This window comes from Urocitellus parryii, chromosome 9 (assembly GCF_045843805.1).
Source record: "Urocitellus parryii isolate mUroPar1 chromosome 9, mUroPar1.hap1, whole genome shotgun sequence".
NCBI classification, from domain to species: domain Eukaryota; kingdom Metazoa; phylum Chordata; class Mammalia; order Rodentia; family Sciuridae; genus Urocitellus; species Urocitellus parryii.
The window spans coordinates 116,136,781-116,157,628 of NC_135539.1; the positions used below are offsets into that span (position 1 = coordinate 116,136,781).

At 47.5% G+C, this 20,848-nt stretch overlaps 1 protein-coding gene across 3 annotated transcripts in view; it reads right to left on the reverse strand.

Moving 5' to 3' along the window:
• Positions 1–20,848, reverse strand: part of Nav1 (neuron navigator 1) — a 249,895-nt gene that overhangs the window by 14,686 nt on the left and 214,361 nt on the right. For 2 of the 3 annotated variants that reach the window (XM_026397163.2, XM_077802995.1), the window contains 15 exons: positions 20,519–20,816; positions 19,458–20,151; positions 18,275–18,718; positions 17,692–17,733; positions 16,791–16,939; positions 14,862–15,032; positions 13,686–13,738; positions 12,743–12,820; positions 9,603–9,686; positions 9,253–9,364; positions 5,217–5,338; positions 1,192–1,388; positions 754–946; positions 493–661; positions 95–192 (listed from right to left, as the gene is read on the reverse strand). In XM_026397163.2, the coding sequence (XP_026252948.1) occupies positions 95–192; positions 493–661; positions 754–946; positions 1,192–1,388; positions 5,217–5,338; positions 9,253–9,364; positions 9,603–9,686; positions 12,743–12,820; positions 13,686–13,738; positions 14,862–15,032; positions 16,791–16,939; positions 17,692–17,733; positions 18,275–18,718; positions 19,458–20,151; positions 20,519–20,816 (2,904 nt within the window). The remainder of the gene's footprint in view (positions 1–94; positions 193–492; positions 662–753; positions 947–1,191; positions 1,389–5,216; positions 5,339–9,252; positions 9,365–9,602; positions 9,687–12,742; positions 12,821–13,685; positions 13,739–14,861; positions 15,033–16,790; positions 16,940–17,691; positions 17,734–18,274; positions 18,719–19,457; positions 20,152–20,518; positions 20,817–20,848) is intronic. The other variant, XM_077802994.1, reaches the window with a different exon arrangement.

Here is a 20,848-nt window from a genome sequence, read left to right on the forward strand (position 1 = left end):
TTCCACTGACTGCACGTCACTTTTGTACATCATAAAACAGGGGACCGTCAGTGTTATGCGGGTTCCTACGCTGGCCCTTCCTGAAGTTCCTTACCCCTTTGATGATGTGCTGTGGGGGCATCCGTACTACCACTCGAAGGGTCACTTCCTCCTTTAGACCACAGGTGCTGATGCCATCCATGGGTGACAGGTCTGTGGGGTTTGAAAAGGACTAATTGGTTTGGGGGCACCACAGGCTTTCCTAAATTTTTTAGTCATAATCGCTTCCAAATAACTATTTGCCACAAAGAAGAAACTGGAGCCCCAAACTGAAAAGACAATAGGATCTAAAAACACACAACTCTTAATGTCTCCTGACACGGGCATCTGCTTGATTTTGGCATTGTTACCTCCCTGGCCCAAGGAAAATGCCATGGAGCAAGCGGAATGGAAACAGTGGAATGAACCCTGTTCTTCTCTCCACCCTTACAGGCTCGTCTCCCAAGCAGGTACCTGTGTCTGTGAGACTTGGGCTGAAGGAATGGGTGAGTGCGAGGCCCAGGGAGCGGCGAGGGGATGACAGAGTAGATGATCCAGGGACCTGCCCTGGAGTGGAGCCTGAGGAGGGGCCAGGGGCTACCTTCAGCCGGTCATTCTCTGCTTTCAGCAGGTCCACCTCCAACTACGGCAAGAACAGACAGGGAAGGGGGGCAGGGTTGGACGATCTCAGGCCTTGACTTCCCCATTCCTGTAGCCCTCGGCCCAGACACTGACCTGCATGTTGTGCATGGTCTCCCGAAGTTGGTCCAGCTGGTGGGCAGAGTTGAGGGCCTCCAAGCGGATGTCTGTGAGCTTCATCTCTTTTTCCCACAGCTCCGAGCGCAACTCGGATACCTCCTTCTTTTCTGGCTCCTCCTCCTCGTTGGTGTGGAACAGCCTGGGGTGGGGGGCTGAATGAGCAGGGGCCCTGTAAGAAAGCATGTGTCAGCCAGGCTACTGGGGAAGCACTAGTTACCGGGGTAGGGCCATGCGCGGCTAGTAGCCTTGTCTCCTCCTGCCCATGGAACCCAATCAGTAGGAGAGGAAGAGTCCCTCTGTGGTCTTCTATGCCCAAAGAGAGGCCCGCAGTTAGGCGTTGTTTGTCCAGGGTCTCTGGGCTCACTGCCCGTTCACACAGTGCCAGGCTGAGTGGCAGGTGGTGAGAGCACTTACTCGGTGACATCAATGCCCACAGAGGATGAGTTGGAGGACTTGATGGAGGGCGAAGCTGTCTCTGTGGAGCCATGTTGCAGTTTGGGTGACGAGGGGGCCGAGGAGTCTGGTGTGGCAATCTCCTCGATATCAGAGTATGAGGAGGCTGACTTGGGTCCCTTTTTTATGCTGAAGGCTTTGTTGAAGGAACTTCGAAGCTAGAAAAGAGCAGATCCAGGAAGAGAGATGTCAGGGATCCACTCTAAGGATGTGGGAGGGGGACTGATTTGGGACATCTGGGGCAGAGAGCTGTGGAGGCAGGGAATTTACTTGTGGTAATTAAGCCTGTTCCTAGAGGCTTCCTTTGATTCATGGCACAGGGACAGAAGAGTGGCCAGAAACTGAGGCAGAGGAAAAGAGTGGAATCTTTCAGCTTGCCATTGTTATGGGTTATGGAAACTTCCTGAGTCCTCTCTCTCCCATGGGGGGAACTGTGCCCCTGATGAGGATGGAGAGATGTCCCCAGAAGTCACATGGTGTATACCTCTCAACAATCCAATCCCACCTTCTCCAGCAGACCAATTACGGCACAGTCTAGTTCATTTTGGGTCTCAGGATGCCACCTCTGATTTGGGCTTATCGGCCCTGAACCTGTTCATCTCTTTAGAAATCAATCAGAAACTGACAACATGATTCTGTGGAGACGGAGAAAAGGCAGTGGTATACTAAATTTCATTCAGTACTTTTGTGCCCAGCATATCACAGAATGGTTAAAACAACCAGACATAAGCACTTTTTTTTTTTTTTTGCTATTTTGCAGTCCTAGGATAAGGGTTATTTCCCAGCACGTACTTAGGTACTGGGGGCATTACAATCAGACCATAGCTTGTTTAATCTCGGTGTTGACGAGCTTGGGTGTTAGGGATGTGAGCTGAAGATGCAAACCAGGGTCCTGTCCCACACCCATTCACATGCATCCATACAGCATGCACACACACGCAGGGACACAGACACGGAATGGCAGCAAGAGACAGAGAGTAAAGGAGGGGTCGAAGGCTATGGGGGACAAAGGCAAACCAGATCTTTGGGACAGCGAGAAAGATGAAGGGAAAATTTGAGGATATCCTTTCTAAATGTCTCTCCCGGGACACAAAGTCTGTTAGGTGAAGGATGGGGCTGGTGGGTGGTGTTGGGATTTCTACTAGGCAAGACATAAAGGATGACCAATCTGGCTGCGTGAGGATGAGTGACAGAGTATATATGCACATCTGGATAGTTCCAGGGACTTAATATCATTGAGCAATCAGGGCTCAAAAGCACCATAAAGCTTAGTTCTCTGAGGAGATAAAGACCCGAGGCTGATCAGGCCAGAGTTGATTTGCTTGACACAGCATCACTGAAGGAAGACATGGGACTAGAATTCAAGCTTGCTAATTTTCAATTTAGTGAGCTCTTCTCCACATCACTGCCTTAAGGGAAGCTCTGTGTGTCTCTGTGTTTGTAGAAAGAAATTCTGTAACCAATCAGTCTGGGACAGAAGCCCTCTGAGATCTAAGATCTAAGATCTGAGATTCCAAGTGAGATTAGGGTGCGGTGGTGCACGTCTGTAATCTCAGCAACTTTAAAGGCAGGAGCATCACAAGTTCAAGGCTAGTGCAGCAATTTAGTGAGGCCCTAATCAACTTAGGGAGACCCTGTCTCAAAATAAAAAATAAAAAGGCACGGGAGATGTGACTCAGTGGTAAAGCATGCCTGGGTTCAATCCCCAGTCCCCCACCACTAACAAAAAAAAAAAAAAAAAAAAAAAAAAAGATTCTAAGTGAGAACAGTGGTCTATGTGTCATTCAGTATTCCAAAAGCCAGAACTATTAGGGGATGTTTAGTGTTATGTGGTTCCATGGTTAAATGAGTTCAGGAAACAATGGATTATGAAGAAAGAAGATTCTTTACTGGATATCTCAGAGCTTCTCCTCTGCAGATGTGTCCTGCAGAAGATGTAGTGCTTCTCAAATTTGTTTAATGATAGTGTCACTTTTTAAGGAGCGTCCCAATGGATAGGTGACCTATGGAACACACTTCAAGAAAGGCTAACCTAAAGAATCAGATTTAAAATCAGGCCTTCCCACCTGTGCTCTGTCTTACCCAGTCAGGGCCTTGGCTGCACTGGACTTTTTCTTGCCCCCTGCTTCCCTTCTGAGCAGACAGTGTCCATGTGCAAAGCATGCCAACGTGTTCCTCACCACCACAGCCCCACCTCAGTTTGACTTTGGCCGCCTCTGCGATGTCTGCCTGCCCGCTGTGACCCCAGTCTCTCATCTGAGCTGTGTTAGCACTTATTGCCTGAATAAGCGTTTTGGCCACTGGACTGTTACACATTTTCTATGTACAATACTTTTGTGTGTGTGTCTCCAGCAATATTGCAGTCTCCTTCATGACTGAGATACTGGATCCAATTCTTCATATCTGCCACAACACCTAGTATGAAGTTGGAACAGGGTTAGAGTGAATCTCGATATCTGAATTGGAACCAGCATTTTGAGTTCACTTTCTATATATCTTAGATATACTCTAATCCCTGAAATGTCTTTGGAAACTCTGTGAATGCTTAGAAGGTTTTAGGCTATAAGGTGACTTAAGTGTACCCTAGACTGGCACCTTCTCTGAATTATCTTACTCTAGAGCTAAATCTCCAGGTTAGACCCCAATTGAACTCTGGAAATTATGTGATGATAACCATCATTCAGTAATTCTTTTATTTTGGGCTTCTAGGTTTAATGGAGCAAAACCAAAAAAGGCTCTGCTGGGTGATGTGCACACCTGTGATCCCAGCTCCTTGGGAGGCTGAGATGGGAGGACTGTAAATCCGAGGCCAGGCTGGACAACTTAGCAGGACCTTGTCTCTAAATAAGTCAATAAAATTAGATGGCTAATGTTCTGAACAGGGTGGGCTCAACTTGACTTCTTTTTAGAATAGTCCAATTTTGTAACAAGGGAAGGCAGTAGGGAACAGATTTGGATTTTGTCTGACTTTCCCATTTGACCCACGACCAGACCGCTCCTCTGTCCTCACACGGGGCAGCTGTGGATGGACCATGCAGTGGAGTGAGTCGGGAACTCCAGGGCGGTTGTTACGGTTAGTGTTATGAGTGGCCATTTTTATTTTCATGGGGAGAGAGTTGCTCTGGAAACAGGGAAGGTATGGCAGAGGGAAAGAGAAAATAAGGGGAGAGGAACCGGGTCTCTTACCTCATAGACCTGGAAAAAAATAGGGATTTGAAGTCAGCATTTTGAAAGGGGGAAAAAAAAAAAAGAAGCAACACTTAATCACTCATTGCACACGGCCGGCTCCTATCTGGACTACCTAAAGGTCTGTGGGCTACTTGTCCTGAATAGGGGACAGAGGACAGATGCCTCCATCCAGGGTGCTTTCCCTTCCACAGTGAGCTGGGGAAGCTAAAAATGGTATAGACCTGACTAAAGAATCTCAGGAAGGTCATCCAAGGTCAATTAAGGGTATTGGGGAAGAGGATGCACACATATTAAAAAAACAAAACCAAACCCTGCCTCTGTACTAGCCATATGGAATAGCGAGAGTACTTTCAAAGTAACGAGAAAAGCTCCACAAATACCTCTCTCAAATGGAAGATGTGACCTCCCGAAGCATCTAGAATTAATTGCTTTGTTTATAAAAATCTTTTTTTTAATAGTGAATAAGGTAGTGGGGGGTTGGTGGAAAGAAATGGTAATTCATTTCCTTCTGGGTATTTTCTCTGCTTCCTTCTGGAGTCTAATGCATCTGACCTAACAAGTAGGGAGAGCTGCAGGAAAGCAGGTGTGTATCAAGATCGCAGGGAGAGCTTTGGGACAAGTAGGGAATGGGGGCAGGGAGGGACAATTTTGCAGACCTTGCTCTGAGCGGATATCTGACTGAGGATTTTACTAGAAGGGCCACCTCTTGGTTAATCCTGGAAGGATCGGATCCCTACACTGAGGTGGAGGTGGTCCACCATGATTCTATGTAGTTCCGCCCCCAAACCTCTACCTACCCAACTCTTTTTCTTCTTCTTTTTCGCATCAGCGTCCTTGCCACTGCCAATGCTGGAATGGCTGGTGATGCTGTTGAGGCTTGAGATGCTATCTGAGGAGTTCTGTCTCTTGATCCGTAGTTCTAGGGGCCAAGTACAAACAGGAGGATCACAGAGGTAGATTTAGAGAAGATAGGAGACTTAAGGCAAATCTAGCTACAGAAGATAAGAGGGGAAGGGAATCAACTAACTCTCAGGTACACATTGTTCTTTTTTTTTTGGTACCAACCACTGAGCCATATCCCCAGCCCTATTTTGTATTTTATTTGGAGAGTTGCTTAGCACCTTGCTTTTGCTGAGGCTGGCTCTGAACTTGCGATTCTCCTATCTCAACCTCCTGAGCCTCTGGGATTAAAGGCATGCGGCTACTGTGCCAGGTTACATTGTTCATTTTTAAAATTACTTGTTCAACAAACATTTATGGAGTGTCAATCATGTTTCAATATATATAAAAAAACACTAAAGGTAAAAGTTCTCAAAATTTATTATTATTTATTTTTTATTTCACCATTGCGGCTGGCAAACTTTTATTGCAAAGGGCCATACAGTAAATATCTTAGGCTTTGTGGCCATGGGATCTGTCTCCACTACTCAATTCTGCTGCTGTGGCTTTAAAACAGTTGTAGATGATATGTAAATTAATGATTGTGACTGTGTGTCACTAAAACTTTATTTAAAATCAAGAGGTGAGCCAGCTATGGTGGTGCATGCCTAGAATCTCAGACCTGGGAAGCTAAAGCAGAAGGATTGCAAGTTCAAGGCCAGCCTCAGCAACTTTTTGAGGCCCTAAACAAATTAGAACCTGTCTCAGAATTGAAAAATAAAAAAGGATTTGGGATGTGGCTCAGTGGCACAGCATCCTTTGGTTCAATCCCTAATACCAAAAAAACAAAAACAACAACAACAAAAAAAAAAACCTGGGGAGATGCATTCCAAACCTTTAGCATAGAGTTCTACTGAGTTACATTCCCAGTCCTTTTTTATTTTGAGACAGGGTCTTACTAAATTGCTTGGGGCCTTGCTAAATTGCTGAGGCTGCTGGTCTTAAATCTATGATCCTCTTGCCTCAGCCTCCAGAGTCACTGGGATTGTAGGAGTGCATCACTGTACCCAGCTATTCTTTCCTCCTTTTAACTTGGTTCTTTAAAATATTCCAAACAAAGAGAAAAAACTCAAAACATAGTACAATGGACACCCATATGCCCTCCACCCACTTCAACAAATGTTATATTTTATTTTATTTGCCCCCCCAACCCACTCTTGAACAATTTGAAAATAAGTTGCTGACAACATGATATTTAACCACAAATTCTTCAGAATGCATCTTCTTTTTTTCCAGGGAGTGAATCCCTGGGTGCTTAACCACTGAGCCACATCCCTAGCCCTTTTTATTTTTTATTTTGAGATAGGGCCTCAATAAGTTGGTGAGGCTGGCCTCAAACTGGCCAGACTCCCAAACTACTGTGATTACAGGTGAGCATCACTATGCCTGGCTTCAGGACACATCTTCTAAGAATAAGACATTCCCCCACAATTTCTTTATCACACCAAAGAAAATTAACAATATTTCTTTTCGCCTAATATCTAGTTCATATTCAAATAAATGTGTTCTGGTCTTAACTGAATTACTCTTAGGGTAGTGTAAAGGAAGGCCCAGACCAAAAAAAGAACAGTTAGGGAATTACTGCAATGACCAAGGAGAATAAGAATGAAAATTGGAGCTAGGAGAGTGACAATACAGAGGAAGAATACAATTGAGATCTACACGGGGGAGTTAGAACTAACTTGCTGTACAGAGGGAAGTTTTGAGGAGTCAAGCATGATTCCCCATTTGAGGCTTGGGTGACCAGGCAGATGATAAGACGTGGGGTGGCCAGAACTGTAGGGGGGGGGGAAAGAGTTGGCTTGTGTACTTACAAGTGGGGTGGAGGGGATGACTTCTAATTCTGGAAATGTTAAGTTAGAGAAAACCTATGAAGTCAACTAAATGGAAACGTCCAAAAATGGTTGGAAACAGAGGTCTGTTACTCAGGAGAATAATATTGGTAGAAACACACATTAAGAAGAGATTATGGGGCTGGAGTTGTGGCTCAGTGGTAGAGCGCTTGCCTAGCATGTGTGAGGCACTGGGTTCAATCCTCAGCACCACATAAAAACAAATAAATAAAGGTATTGTGTCCAACTATGACTAAAAGAAATATTTTTTAAAAAAGAGAGAGAAAAGGTTGTAAATATTGAGCTAACAAACGAGCTCAGCAAGTTTGTAGGATATAAGATCAATACATTATAAAAAAATTAGTTGTATTCCTATGCACTAGTCATGAATAACCCAAAAAGAAAATTAAGAAAACAATCCTATAACAGCATAAAAATAAGTTTAACAAAAGAAATACAAGACTTTTACAATAAAACTGCAAAATATCACTGAAAGAACTGGAAAACTAAATAAGTGGGAAGGCACGCCAAGTTCACGGATGGAAAGATTTGACATTCTGTGTGTGTGTGTGTGTATGTGTGTGTGTGTGTGTGTGTGTGTGTGTGTTGCTCAGGATGGAACCCAGAGCCTTGTGCATGGCCCTTTGATATTCTTACAATGGCAATACTCTCCAAATGGATACACAGATTGAACACAATCCCTATCAAAATCTCACCAATTTTTTTTTTTTAAACAGAGATTGACAAACCAATCTTAAAATTCACAGGGAAATGCAAAAGGCACAGAGTAGCCAAAGCAATAATGAAGAGGCACTAAGTCAGAGAACTTCCATTTCCTAATTTCAAAACTTTCTACAAAGCCACAGTAATTGATACAGTAATTGACCCTTGTGGGCCCACAGTACAGTACTGGCTAAGGATAGGCATTAAAGATCAATGGAATAGAACCGAGTCCAGAAATTAACACTTAAATTTTTGGCCAATTGATTATCTAAAGATACCAAGACAATTTAATGAGGGAAAAAATAATAATCTTTTAAAGAAATATTGCTAGGACAACTGGATATTCACATGTAAAAGAATGGCGCTGGACCCTCTATCTATCAATCTTTTATTAAATATTATTCTAAATGGATCAAAGACCTAATTTAAAAGCTAATATTATAAAAACTTATAGAGGGAAACATGGGAATAAATCTTTGTGACCTTGGATTTGGACCACTTAGATTTATTCCTGTTTCCTCCTTCTCCCGTGGATGGGGGAATAGTTTCTTAGATACAACACCTAAAGCACACATAGCTGAAGAAAAAAAAATAGACGAACTTCATCAAAATGGAAAACCTTTGTTCTGCAAAAGATATTTTGAAGAAAGTGAAAAGACAACACACAGAACGAGGGAAAATATTTGCGAATCATTATCTGTTAAGGGTCTAGTGCCCAGAATATATGAACTTTAAAAGCTCAGCAATAAAACAAACTGATTAAAAAATAAGCCAAGAAATTGAAGGTTGAGGAGGGCACTCATGGAGATTAGAGGTTTCCTCTACTTGCCCCCATCCCCTAGGATGGGGATCAGTTCCCTGGCACTTCTCATTGATTAGTACAGATACCCCACTGAAGGGCACTTAAGGGACATCACCGTACAGAAAAAATTGCAGGGCGGGGAGAGTGGGGAGTGAAGCCAAGGGCACCTTTCCACTGAGCTACAACCCCAATCCTTTTTATTTTTTTATCTTGAGGCAGTATCTTGCTAAGCTGATGAGGATGGCCTTGAACTTGCAATCCTCCTGCCTCAGCCTCCTTCGTCAAAATTGGGATTATAGGTGTACAGCATCATGCCTGGTTCTCCTAGAAATTTGATATGGGAGCTGACCATTGTGGGCCCACATAAAAACCTGCAATTGGACACAGGGTGTAGCTCAGTGTTAGAGCACTTGCCTAGCATGCAATAGGCCCTGGGTCCCATCTCCAGGACTGCAAAATAAAACAAAAACAAAAACCTGCATTCATCTTCTTTCCCCCCTTCCCTGTTCTCCCTCAATCTGTGGTTGGACCCCCTACCTTTGGGTGTGGTTTCTGAGGCATTCAGGGCTCCCTGAATGACTGCCTGAGCCTCAGAGTTCTTTTTCTTCAGAAAGTCTATGGTTTCTCGCAAATCCAGCAGCTCAGTGTCCTAAGAAAGAATGAAAATGGTCATTAGTTGGGCTTAGTAGGAGCACTTACAATGAGCCAGGCAATGGGCTAGGCCCTGGAATTCTCCCTGACATGATAGAAAAGGGCAGGGAATTGGGGCAAGGAAGATGCTGACAGGGTACCAAGGGGCAGCTGGAGAGTGCTGGGCCATGGTCAGGGAGGTAGAAACTGGTGATTGTGGGGGAGGGGAAGCTGGCCTCCCCACCTAGGCCTCTCACCTTCTCCTCTGCTGTCTCTGCCAGGTGTCGCAGGCGGGATGTCATACTCACAAGGCTCTGCTCGAAAGCGGCCACTAGATTAGCCTGAAACAAACACATCAGGGGATCTTACATTGCAAAGTCCCAGTAGAGGGACACACTGACATGGAAAGCAGTTTTAACTGATTTTCTGTGTATCAGAGGTGACCAAGGCCAACAAAATTCTTGAGGATTTAAAAATATTGACTTCCCTGAGCAGACAAGATGGAGATACAGCGATTCTCCGGCAGGTCCAGCCTCTTGAACATTGGGGACCGCAGGAGGGTAGAGTAGGGATCTGGTACCTGGTGCCTACCAGGGATGGGATGGTTCCTCTGCTCTATGTGACATGTGGGTGGCAGGCTTGACACGAGGGTCATATTCTCTGGGGTAGGTCTTATTTTGGTTTAAATAGTGGTCTGGCCCCCAAGGGAGGGGTAACCTCCCAGGAGAATCTGTATGGTGCATATCTTTCATCTCTGCTTCTTAACCTGTTCTTATTTTGCGCCTTGTTTCTGGTTTCTTCTGACTCCACTTTGCAGGGCTAGAGGGAAGTAGCAAGAAACTTCCAGGGGCATTACACCATCTGGCCACTAGGTGTCAGGTCTGCTTCAAGAGGAGTGTAGAATACAGGAGGGCCAGCTGAGGAAGGTGCAGAGTGGCGCCCAGGCCACAGTGGAGCATGGTTTGAACTCTCCCTGCCCAGCTGGAGCAAGATGTATGGGAAAGGGAAGGGAAGGAGGTATGGGACAAAACCGGGAAACTCTGGAGGATGGGGAGAGAGCTTTCAGTGAGGGCATCTGAGCCAGCTGGTGACCCTAGCAGGAAGTGATGAACTTATTCTGGGCAGGACTTTTATCCCAGATCTCTAATATGTCTGGGATACCCACTGCTTTCTGTTGGTTTATAATTCTCCCTTCTGTTTTCACTCAGTGTCCTTGAAACCATGACTGGACCATGACTGGAGGTGATCACTTTGGTCCCTTCTGAGCCTCATCTTCCACTTCTATAGTGAATTTGTCAAGGCCTGGGCTTGATGTATGTCATGACCTAAGCAAATGCCCCCACCTCTTCTGTCTTCTGGGCCTTAGGTCTTATTTGCTTCTCTATATCCTGGCACATGTCTGAGATCCCAGAAAATCTACTCATGAGCCCTGCAGAAGCCCTGGCCTATTGTGTGCTTTTCTGTGCTGGCCTCTCCTCATCTGGGGGACTTGCCTTCCCTCCCATGTCCTTCATTTCCTCCCCTACCCTAAATCCCAGTCAAGAGCTAAGGTGCCTGAGAAGCTCAAGGTTAAACGATGGTGCTATCATGAGGTTAGCATTGGGAGCCTGCACTCCTTCCAATTCAGGGGGAGTCCTCCAGCTTCAGTGTCTTGGAAGTTCTATTCAACATGACAGTGTCTGATTTAGCATCAGGGCATCCCAGATGTGGGACCTTTCCAGAATCCTGCCATCACATCTCCTGCTTGAGGGCAGGGCTCTGAGCTTCAGCAAAAATCTAAGATTCAGAACTCACCGTGTCTGGGTGTTTAGATTGTTCTCTCTTTTAGCCAAATGGAACTTCCTGTTCTAAGAAAAATCACCCTCTAAATTCATTTTCTTGGCTATAGCCCAGTCTTGACAACACGATGGCTGACAGACTGCAGTATAAATGAATGAGACATAATGTTCTCTGCCTCCCAGGTGCCTCTCCCCCAGCATCTCCCAGACATGAATTTCCTGGGGTGTGCAGGATGTGACCCAGGCCACTGGCCTTGATGGGTGTGGCATGTAGGAGAGAAAAGTTGGTTCATGATTGTGTTATGATTCTTTTTTTTTTTTTTTTTTTGAGACAGGGTCTCGCTTGATTGCCAGACTGGACTTGAACTTGCAATCATCCTGCCTCAGCCTTCTGAGTCATTGGGATTACGGGCATTCACTATCATGTCTGGCTTTGTCTGTCATAATTCTTTTGGGTCCTCAAGAGTGGGAAAAAGTGCTTGATATGAGCTTCAAACAAACTGGTAAGTGTGCAACTTATAAACTGGGGATTTGGGAAAAGAATAAAGACAATAACCAATGTGGTGAGGGAGCTATGCTATTGCAATAATTTGGAAACATGGAAAATCTTGGTGAAGATCCTACCTGATTCCAAAGAACAGACCTAGGCCCAACAGCTGGGTTCCCCAGAGAGGATGGGAAGAGAGAAAACCAGAAACTACTGCGGAAATTGCAGACATGGTTACTTTTGTGCAAACACTTGGAACGCTCCTGCAGATCCGGCTCAGCTGTTGTTTATAGCTTTGGGGGAAAATGGCTCTTATGTTCTCTGTTTGCAACGTGGTCACAGGGGAGGAACTACAACAACCTAGTTAGATGAAGTGGCGTCTTTTCTCCCCATCTCACAGAGTAGAAAAACTAAGGCCTACAAGGAAGAAACTCACTATAAGTGGGTGTACTGAGAGCAGAAACAAAGAATACTATTGCCAACTAAAAGCTCAAACTGCCAAGGAGATTGCTAGCAGGGCAGATGTGAGTGAAGGATAATGGGAATGAGAGGCTAGGGAAATAGCTCAGAGGTGGAGCACGAGTCCAGTGTGCGCGCAAAGCTTTGGGTCTGATCTGTGCACTGAGCCCTCCCCCCGCCCCCCCCCCCCAAATTCTGCCTAGAATTAGGCTTCGAATAGTGTGGTGGTCCCCAGACTGAATTCTAATGACCAGTTCTATGCCTGCCCAGTTACGTGGCATGAACAAACACATGAACACATCCAGGGAAGGATTCTCGGGGCTCCATAATTATAATTCATAACATTAGTTCATGGCTAATGGCGAGATTGTTTCCATCCCCTGCAGGACCACTGGTACTCCTCTTATCTTTCTCCAAGAGAAAGATAAAAGTCTACCAGACACCAGTGTATCCACACCTACTCATTAGGGTGGGGGAAAAATAAATTTTTATAAAAACAGACTTAAAGAAGGTGAAGGACAATCCTCAGGTTCTCCACTGTAGGGTTGTGGGAACACCCCTCCCTGCAGTCTAGCCCAGGGCACGCTTCTCAGCTAATTTTCCTCCCTTGGTTGATCTTATCTAACTTTGGCCAAAATAACTGCCCAGGTCTTTCCCTATTCCAGGCACTCACATTGGCAGAAAGCTGAGATGTCAGGGTGGCCACTTTTTCCTGGGATGATTCCAGTTCTCTACGAAGCTTCCGGATTTGCTGTGAAAGAAGAGAAAACACAAACTACTGGTGGCAGAAGAAACAGGGTACTTGGAAGGAAAATGAGCGCAGTGGTGTTAACAAGCAGAGACCAAGGCTTTGTACCCTACCTCAGACTGCATCCTCTCCTCAGCCTGAAGAAGGGAGCACAGAGGGAGAGAAAGAGAGAGAGCAGGTGTTACTACAGGGGTGAAGAAGCCAGGCCCCAGTGAGTGGCAGGGCAAAGACTTGAAGAAGCGGGATTCAGAGGTTCAAAGAGGTGGGATCTCTTGTTCCTTGGCCCTGGCTCCTGAGGTCTCAGCTCAGATCTATGCTAGGGTTTAAATAAAAGACTTCTCGGGCAGTCAACTCCAGCCAACTTTGTCACTGCTGAGAAGGTTAGGAAACGAAATTTTGGTCGTGCTGAAAGGTAACCCTTTCTGCTTAGCAACCTGAGGAGTGAAGAAATAGGGACACAACAAAACAGAGAATCAAAGAACACCGAAAAGCCAAATGCTCTGGGAGATGCCCCACAAGAAACATTTGGTCAATTCTATACATTGTTGGGGGTCTTAGAGCCTAATGAAACCTACCCAGCTTGCCTTGCTATAAATGTTTTCCATTTTTTCAGGGGGAGAAAAGGGCTCTATAACAAGGAGAGTCTTCAAGGGGAACAGAAAGCATCAAAGGTGAGGACCTGAGGTGCCCAGGTGAGAGCTCCAAGCTGTAGGCACATTTCCCCATCCCCACCCAAGATCCATCAGGGGTAATGAAGAGATAGTAGTGCTCCCCGCTGCTCCCCACAGTGGCCCAACTGAAGGAGCTTTCAGGAAGCATGGGCTGGTAGGGACAGCAGTGAGCGAGGAAGGAAAGTTATTGCTCTTACTGAGGAGTATGTGGAGGAGGCACTGGAGGCCAGGGACAGCACCGAGCCGTGAACTGAAAGAGAAAGAGAACATGAGGGGTTAACAGGGGGTTCCAGGAACAGGGGTTTCTGGGAAGAGCCCTAAGACAGGAGGGTGGATACTGATTCTGGAGGGCATCTGGAGCAGACGGAAGGAACAGAGCAGGAAACTCAGTCGGCATCCCAAGAGCCCAAGGTAGGCAGGTGTCCAGGGAGACACAGTCCTGAGTAGAGATGGCGTCCTCTCTCATCTACCTTCTCTGCAACCCAGCCATGGTGGTCCCTTGCTCAGCCTGCTGCAAGGGGCGCAGGGTTTCAGAGAGAAGGAAATGAGATTCCTGTGGGTTGTCGTTATCTCTTCTTCCCAGCCAGGAAAGAGCTTTAGCTGCAGAAGGGGGGTGTTTCCCATCAGAGCTGCTCAGAACAGATTCTGCAATTCGGCCTGTGCCTCCTCTTCTTATCACGGGGGGACACTGGGGGAGCCTGGGTGACACTCAGATGAAACAGATATTTAGGTGGGACACTGGTCCTGATTATTCAATAGAGCCTGCTGTGAGAACCAAAGCATATCTGCAAGCAATCCCCTGTGACCTAAGCACCCCAAGAGCAATGGGGGTCCAACGTACACAAGGCCCCGGCTCCAGCCTCTGGTCCACCTTAACACCCAGATCACCGTCATCCACCAGGTGCCCCTTCCCCTCCCCGCAGCTAATCTCTGGAATATTCTGAAATCAGGAATGAGATGTCTAATTCCTTGTAAGCGTTTTAAGAGCTACCATTGTATCCCTGTGTCTTTTCTAATACTCCGAGAGACTGTGAGGAGGAAAGACCACTAGCAGAATGAGGAGGACGGAAGCTCTGGTTTTCAGAGCACCCTGAGAGATAGCCTTAACCCTTTCCACTCTTGATTTTCCTCCCCCGACCCTCAAGAGAGTAGCTCCATCCCAAAGTCCCAGTGCTAGATGGTGCCACCCAGGGTTTCTGGGCCCCCAGACCCTTCAAAGGTATGGGAAGAAAGAACTGAAATGGCCCAAGTCGATGTCCTGTGGATCATATACGTGTGTGTGGTGGTGGCAGTGGTGGCAGTGGAGGTGGTGGTGGGTGAGGGGACCCAGCAGAGCTGGAATGAGCGTGAACCGCGCTGGCATGAAGTCTCACCATCATCCGTGGGGTCTCGGAAGGATCCTGACCGAATCATTCCCTTGGGTCTCTCGGCCAGGGACAGGGTGCTCCCCATTTGGGAGCCGCTGTACAGCTCGAAGGCCGCTTCGTGGGTGGGGATGCTGTTGGAGCGGGTGATTCTTGGCGTGGTGGCCGCCGTGGGACTCACTGGAAGGACAGAGGGAAGGGGGACAGGAGAGGGAGGGGGAGGCAGGAGAAGAGGCAGGGTCATCAGCTCTCTTGTCCCTTGGGGGATGGAGCACCAGGAGCATGAGAGGCAACGGGGAGAGGGTGGGAGAGGAGGGGGCAGGTGGGCCGGGGGCGTGTGCAGAGGGCGAGCCCTAATGGAGAAGGACCCTGCTGTCTGGAATAAAATGGATATTCCTTCAAGCCTGCCTGCCTCGGCGTCATTGCTTTTGAAGGGGCCTGGCAGCTTATTGGAAACCTTCACATCGCTGGGATGTGACCATGAAAATGGGATGTTTCGTCCTCTACAACACAACCTGGAAGGACCGAGAATTCACACCACGACTCAGATCCAAGTGATGCGGGGGTCAGGCTGCGGATCCAATGGGCTCAGCATTAAGGAAGGACATGTCTCTCAACAAAGCAGTGTCACTCTAAGTCAGTTCTAAGGCATCAAAAATTAGGGCCACCTCTGCCCAGCACTGGCTGGCTTTCATGTCGGACAGACAGAGCAGGTGGATGTGTCAGTAGGGCTTGGAATCTGCTTTGAGGTTTGAACTTGCTTTGAATAATCTGCTGGCTCCTGCTCACCTGCAGAACCTGACCCCATCCATTTGCCCCTTGCTGGGACTACAGCCTTTTGGGGTTCACACCTTCATGGAACTCCCTCCACAGGCCGGTGGATAGTGCGCCTGTCTGTAAAGACCTGTGCAGATCTCATGCCTCTCTCTTGGCGCTTTTGAATCCATAAGGCGAGTCCTACTTAGCCCAGGCCCTCATTCTGCAGCAGGAACACCTTTCCTCTTGTTTTATCCTCAACGGACATGGAAAACAAGCTGGCCCCATCCTCCTTTAAGAGCCCTTCAGAGGCCAGAAGACCCTTAAGGCAAACATGATCCCAATTCCTAGTCTTTCCTCAAATTCCCCACCGTCACTGTATGGCAAGTCACAGGTCCTTGTCTTACATTAACTCCTTCCCTTCACTCAGCTGAAAGAAGACATGGGTTTAGAGAGAGACAGCAAGCAAACAACAGGCCCATCCCGGGCACTGTTTGAAAGGGTTCCTAGTAGGCCAAGCCTGGCCCAGTCTTCTAAGAACCAGGGCTGGGCCGGGCCCTCGCCACCCCAGGCTTCTTCCCCTCCCTGCTTTCTGAGTCATCCGGCCACTTCCTTCTATCTCAGCTTTCCTTGCTTCTCAGGATCTAGAAAGGGTGTGTCCAGGATATGTTTTAGTCAGCTCTGCCTTCAGGGCGAGGAGGGCTTGCCCTCAGCCAGGCAGCTGGGGAATCTGAATTTTTCTGGGTTTGGATGCAGATTCCACTCTCCTCCATCCACTACTTTTCCCTCTTCCTCCCCTCCAGCCTCACATTTTAGTACTGCCCTTGCAGCGGCTGGCCCTGGCAGCCCTGGGTGTTACAGATCCTTTCTGGCTGATCTACATGCCTGGCACTGCACTGGTTTGATTCCTGGGCTTTGGCTTATGGCTTTTCCATGCCATAGTTCTGACTCTCTGATACTAACAGGACCCTACAACTTGTGCCCAGGGGCAACTTTTCAGTTGAGGATTTGCACACTTCACCTTCCATCTTATTTTGAGTGGATAAACTGAGGCACCATGAAACCACCAATGTAGCATGAGTCGAATACTAGATGAAACCTCAAGTCCAGCTGCCTTGCCTCACCCTACCGGGTGACCCCCTGCTTCATCCCATGCCACAGTGAGCGACCGCAAACACTGACCTATGTTGGTAAGCTGGCCTTTTGCACTCAGGGACATGGAGAGAGCAGGGGGAGAAGGCAGCTCTGACTGGTCATCGGATTCAGGCAGCCCACCAATGGTATGGGAATGCCGCCTCTCCTTGGTCTCCTCCTGGGACTGGAGCTGGTACCTGTAGAAGGCAGTAGAAGGACTTAGACTCAGCAACCACAAAGTGATACTAGACGCATAGTCGGTGTGGGTAATATCTAGGGGAATATCTCCCAGAATACCTATATCTGGGAGCTAGGAGCCAGGAGATCTGAAAGTTGGTCAAGGAAAAGGGGAGCATCCAGGGCTGCCAGGAGGGAGCAAAAGGAAGTGACTCAGCGTCCTCCCCCCGCCCCTCAGCTGATGTTAGAACACTAGCAGGTACTCTACACAGAGCTCCTGAAATAGAGTCAGATAGGACAGAGAAGGCACTAGAACTTCACCCCTATAGCTCAGGGCAGAGCCCCATGATTCTATGTGTTGGCTCTCAGGTCACAGGAGTCCCCATCCAAATGAACAACTCAGTGCTGTGACAACAGCAGAGGACCAAAGATGTCCTGCCCTTTGCCCAACCAAGTGGCCCCAGAGGCACAGAGCAGGAAAGCAAAATTATAGAAAGGAAGTTCGGGGAGCCCTGGGATATTATAAGGGAGACAGAGGAACATGTGATTCCCATGCAAACTCCTTCTCCCCATCACCAAAGACCACCTGCTGTAGACGCTGACTCACATGATGGTGAGCAGGTGCTGGATGGCACATATATGGGACCACATACAAATGATTTGGATAAAAGGGCCAAATTCATGCAGAGGGCCTGGGACAGGTCAAATATGGATTTTTTATATATACTAGGAGCACCAAGTATAGGGAGGAAAAGCTGTAATTAAGGGTTACCTGAGTCCTTTCTTGGGAAGGGTATTCCGATCCCGCTGATTACTGTGGAGATAAAAAAAGAGAAGTATGTGAGTCCGCCTTAGAAACTAGAGTGTGGGACCATAGGCTTGAGGTGAGGTCTGCAGACTCAGGACACGGAGCATCAAACTACCTCTATAAACAAAATAAGAAGACAGTCTCAGCCAAGTTCTTGGTGCAAACTTGGGAAATTTACCTGAAATGTTGAATGTTTTTCTCCAATTAGGAATTAGGGTATGGTTGGCTATTTAAAAGATACTGCGGGTAAAAAGAAGGACGTGATATATTAGGAATGATTGTGGATTAGGAAGCAAAAGCTCCGGAGAACGGGTCTAACCAATTATGAGATCTTGGCTAAGTCACTTAACTTTCTGCGCACCAGTTTTTCCATTCATGAGATGAGGAAAAAAAAAAAAAGCATCCTACCTATCTCATGGAGTTGTTTGAAGCATGTAAAATCACTTAAAATATGTGAAAAAGTTTTGAAAGTCACAGAGGCAAACAAATATAGGATGGTATTGCCAGTGGTCTGGGCTCAGTCTCAGCTCCGTCTCCACCCACCTACCTGTCCACTTGTCCAGCTCTGGGGCTTCCACTCCAGGTCAGCTCTTCGGTCTCTTCCTCTGTGGGGGCAGCAGGGGCCGCAGGAGGGGTGGGGATGGGGGAACTGCTGGGAAAGGCACTGGGCAGGCTCATTGGCATCTGAAGGGACTCCATGCTCCTGTGCAGGCTTGAGAGTTTGGGGTACATGCGGGTCTCCTTTGGGACACTGAAACCACTCATCAGCTCTAGGCCCTGGGAGAAGCTGGCTGAGTTAATATTGAGGATGGGTGCTGGACTGGGGGTGAAGCAAGAAGGGAGAGGGCCCCCAGTTGCTGAGCTTGTAGCATGCAGATCTGGGACCTTTGGAGTGTGGCTGTCACTGGACGATGGTAGATCCAGACTGTTGGAGTTGACCTTGTCTAGATTGGCTAGTGAAGGAGGCTTGACAAAGCTCTTAGCTGTGGCCCTGAGAGAAGTGAAGATAAAATAAAATATTTAAGATAACAGAATTACAGAGCAAGAGGCAATCATTCTTTAGTTTCCTTGTTTTCTGGCCATTCGCTAAGTACAGCAGCTGATTCTAATGCTGTTGAGCAACCAGTTGGAAGGAAATCCGACACCTGACTGAAGGCACCTGCAGTCTTAATAGGGGGGCAATACATGCCCATGGGAAACACAGGTGAAGTTATATGCAAATGGGTATATGTGTGCAAATTAACATTGAAAGACCACCTGTACAAGTGTTGTGAAAACAGGTTAGGCATTGATAAGAAAATAGAATAAAGAGTAAGTTTTGAATACTTGTTTTTTTTTTTTTGTACTAGGGATTGAACCCAGGGGTGCTTAAACATTGAGCCATATCCCCAGCCCTTTTTTGTATTTTATTTAGAGACATGGTCTTGCTGAGTTGCTAAATGCCTTGCTAAGTTGCTGAGGCTGGCTTTGAACTCAAGATCCTCCTGCCTGAGCCTCCAGAGTCGCTGGGATTACAGGGGTGCACAACGGCGCCCAGCTCCTGAATACAATTTTGAAAGAGGGAAAAGAACTTGGCCTACAGGGGAAGCCAGAGGAGATTTTAAAAAGACCCATGCAAAGGCCTAGAGATCAAAGTGGACAGGACATGGCACTCCTAGTCTAAAGAGGACCAGAATATGCAAAAGAATGACCGAGCAAATAGACAAGGAGGAAATACCCAGTTTGGGTACCTGAGAGGGGTTGGTGGTAGCTCTGCTAATTTGGTGGCTGGCAGGTGGCTTGCTTGGTTCTTGGGAGTGCTCTCTGGGGAGCCAATGCTCTTTAAGGAGATGTTGTCTGAGTCCAAGGCCACTGCTTTGGCTTTGGCCTTTTCCTTTTCCCGGTCTGTCTGATTGACAGGAGCTGGAGTGGTCCGCCCACTGGCAACCTTGGAAGGCTCCTTCAGTCTGGTGGGCGTAAGGCCTCCTTGCTTGGTGCTGAGGACACTGGGGTCAATGCTGCTGCTCACAGGGCGAGGTCCACCCCGCCCACCTGTCACACTCATGGAACTGGACTTGGCTGGCCGGGGCAGGCTGCGGTACTGGATGTTGGAACGGGCTCCGGGAGCCAGGAATCCAGGCTCTGCGCTATTGGACACATCTAAGCTAGTTTTTCTCCCATTCACTGGCTTGACGGGGATGCCTGAGGACTTCTGGATCTTGCTGAGAGTGGCTGAGCCACCAGTCTGCATGACCGTGGCCGTGCCTGTGGCAGGAGGGGGTTTCTTGTAGCCAAAGGATCCCGAGGTGGAGGGGCGAGCAATGCCCGAGGGGGGCTTCTTAGCATCACTTAGGCGATCCCGACCAGCATCAGAAGAGGAGCGCTGCAGCCCGGTATTCTTTACAGCAAGCTTACCCTTGTCTGTAGCTTTGCCTTCGGGTTTGCCTGTGAGAGGGAAGGAAATGAGGTGAGAGTAGCTGACACTGACCAGGACCTCAGAAATCTTTTTCTTTCCCTACGCGGGAAAAGGAGAGGAAAGAAACAAATGGGAAGTGTTTGAAGGAGGTCAAACTAGTCTCTGAACATAACACACTGTTCCTCCTCTGCTACTTATTCATTGTGTGAGAGTTATACCTACCCCTCCTCACTCCGAGGACCGTCCGGAAGATCAGATGTGTGGATGTTAAAGCATTATGCAAATGTTTGCTATCATTCTATGGGTTAATGGCCATTCAGAGGGACAACCAACCATTCAGAGGGACAACCAAAGAAACAGATCCTCACTCTTTCCCTTCCTTTATTCCAGACTTACCTGCAACTTTGAGGGCACTCTGGGCTGTATGAGTGATGGGGGAAGTGACAGCCACTGGTGGGGTCTTGCCCTTCTTCAAGGAACCAGGATGTCCCAGACTGATGGGTTTTTTGAGTTCTCCGCCCTTGGAAGAATCATCACAGCTCTCAGGCCGTTCTCTCCGCCACTTAGAAGTCCCAGGTTCCATCTTTAGGCTACCGCTGTCGTACTCCAGCTTTTTGGGGGCCTTCTCTTCTGATTCACTAAACCAACTCAGCCCACTTTCTGCCAGAGAGCGCTTCTCTGAGTCTGTGCGCAGCTAAAGAAGAGAAGAGGAGACATTCCCATGGG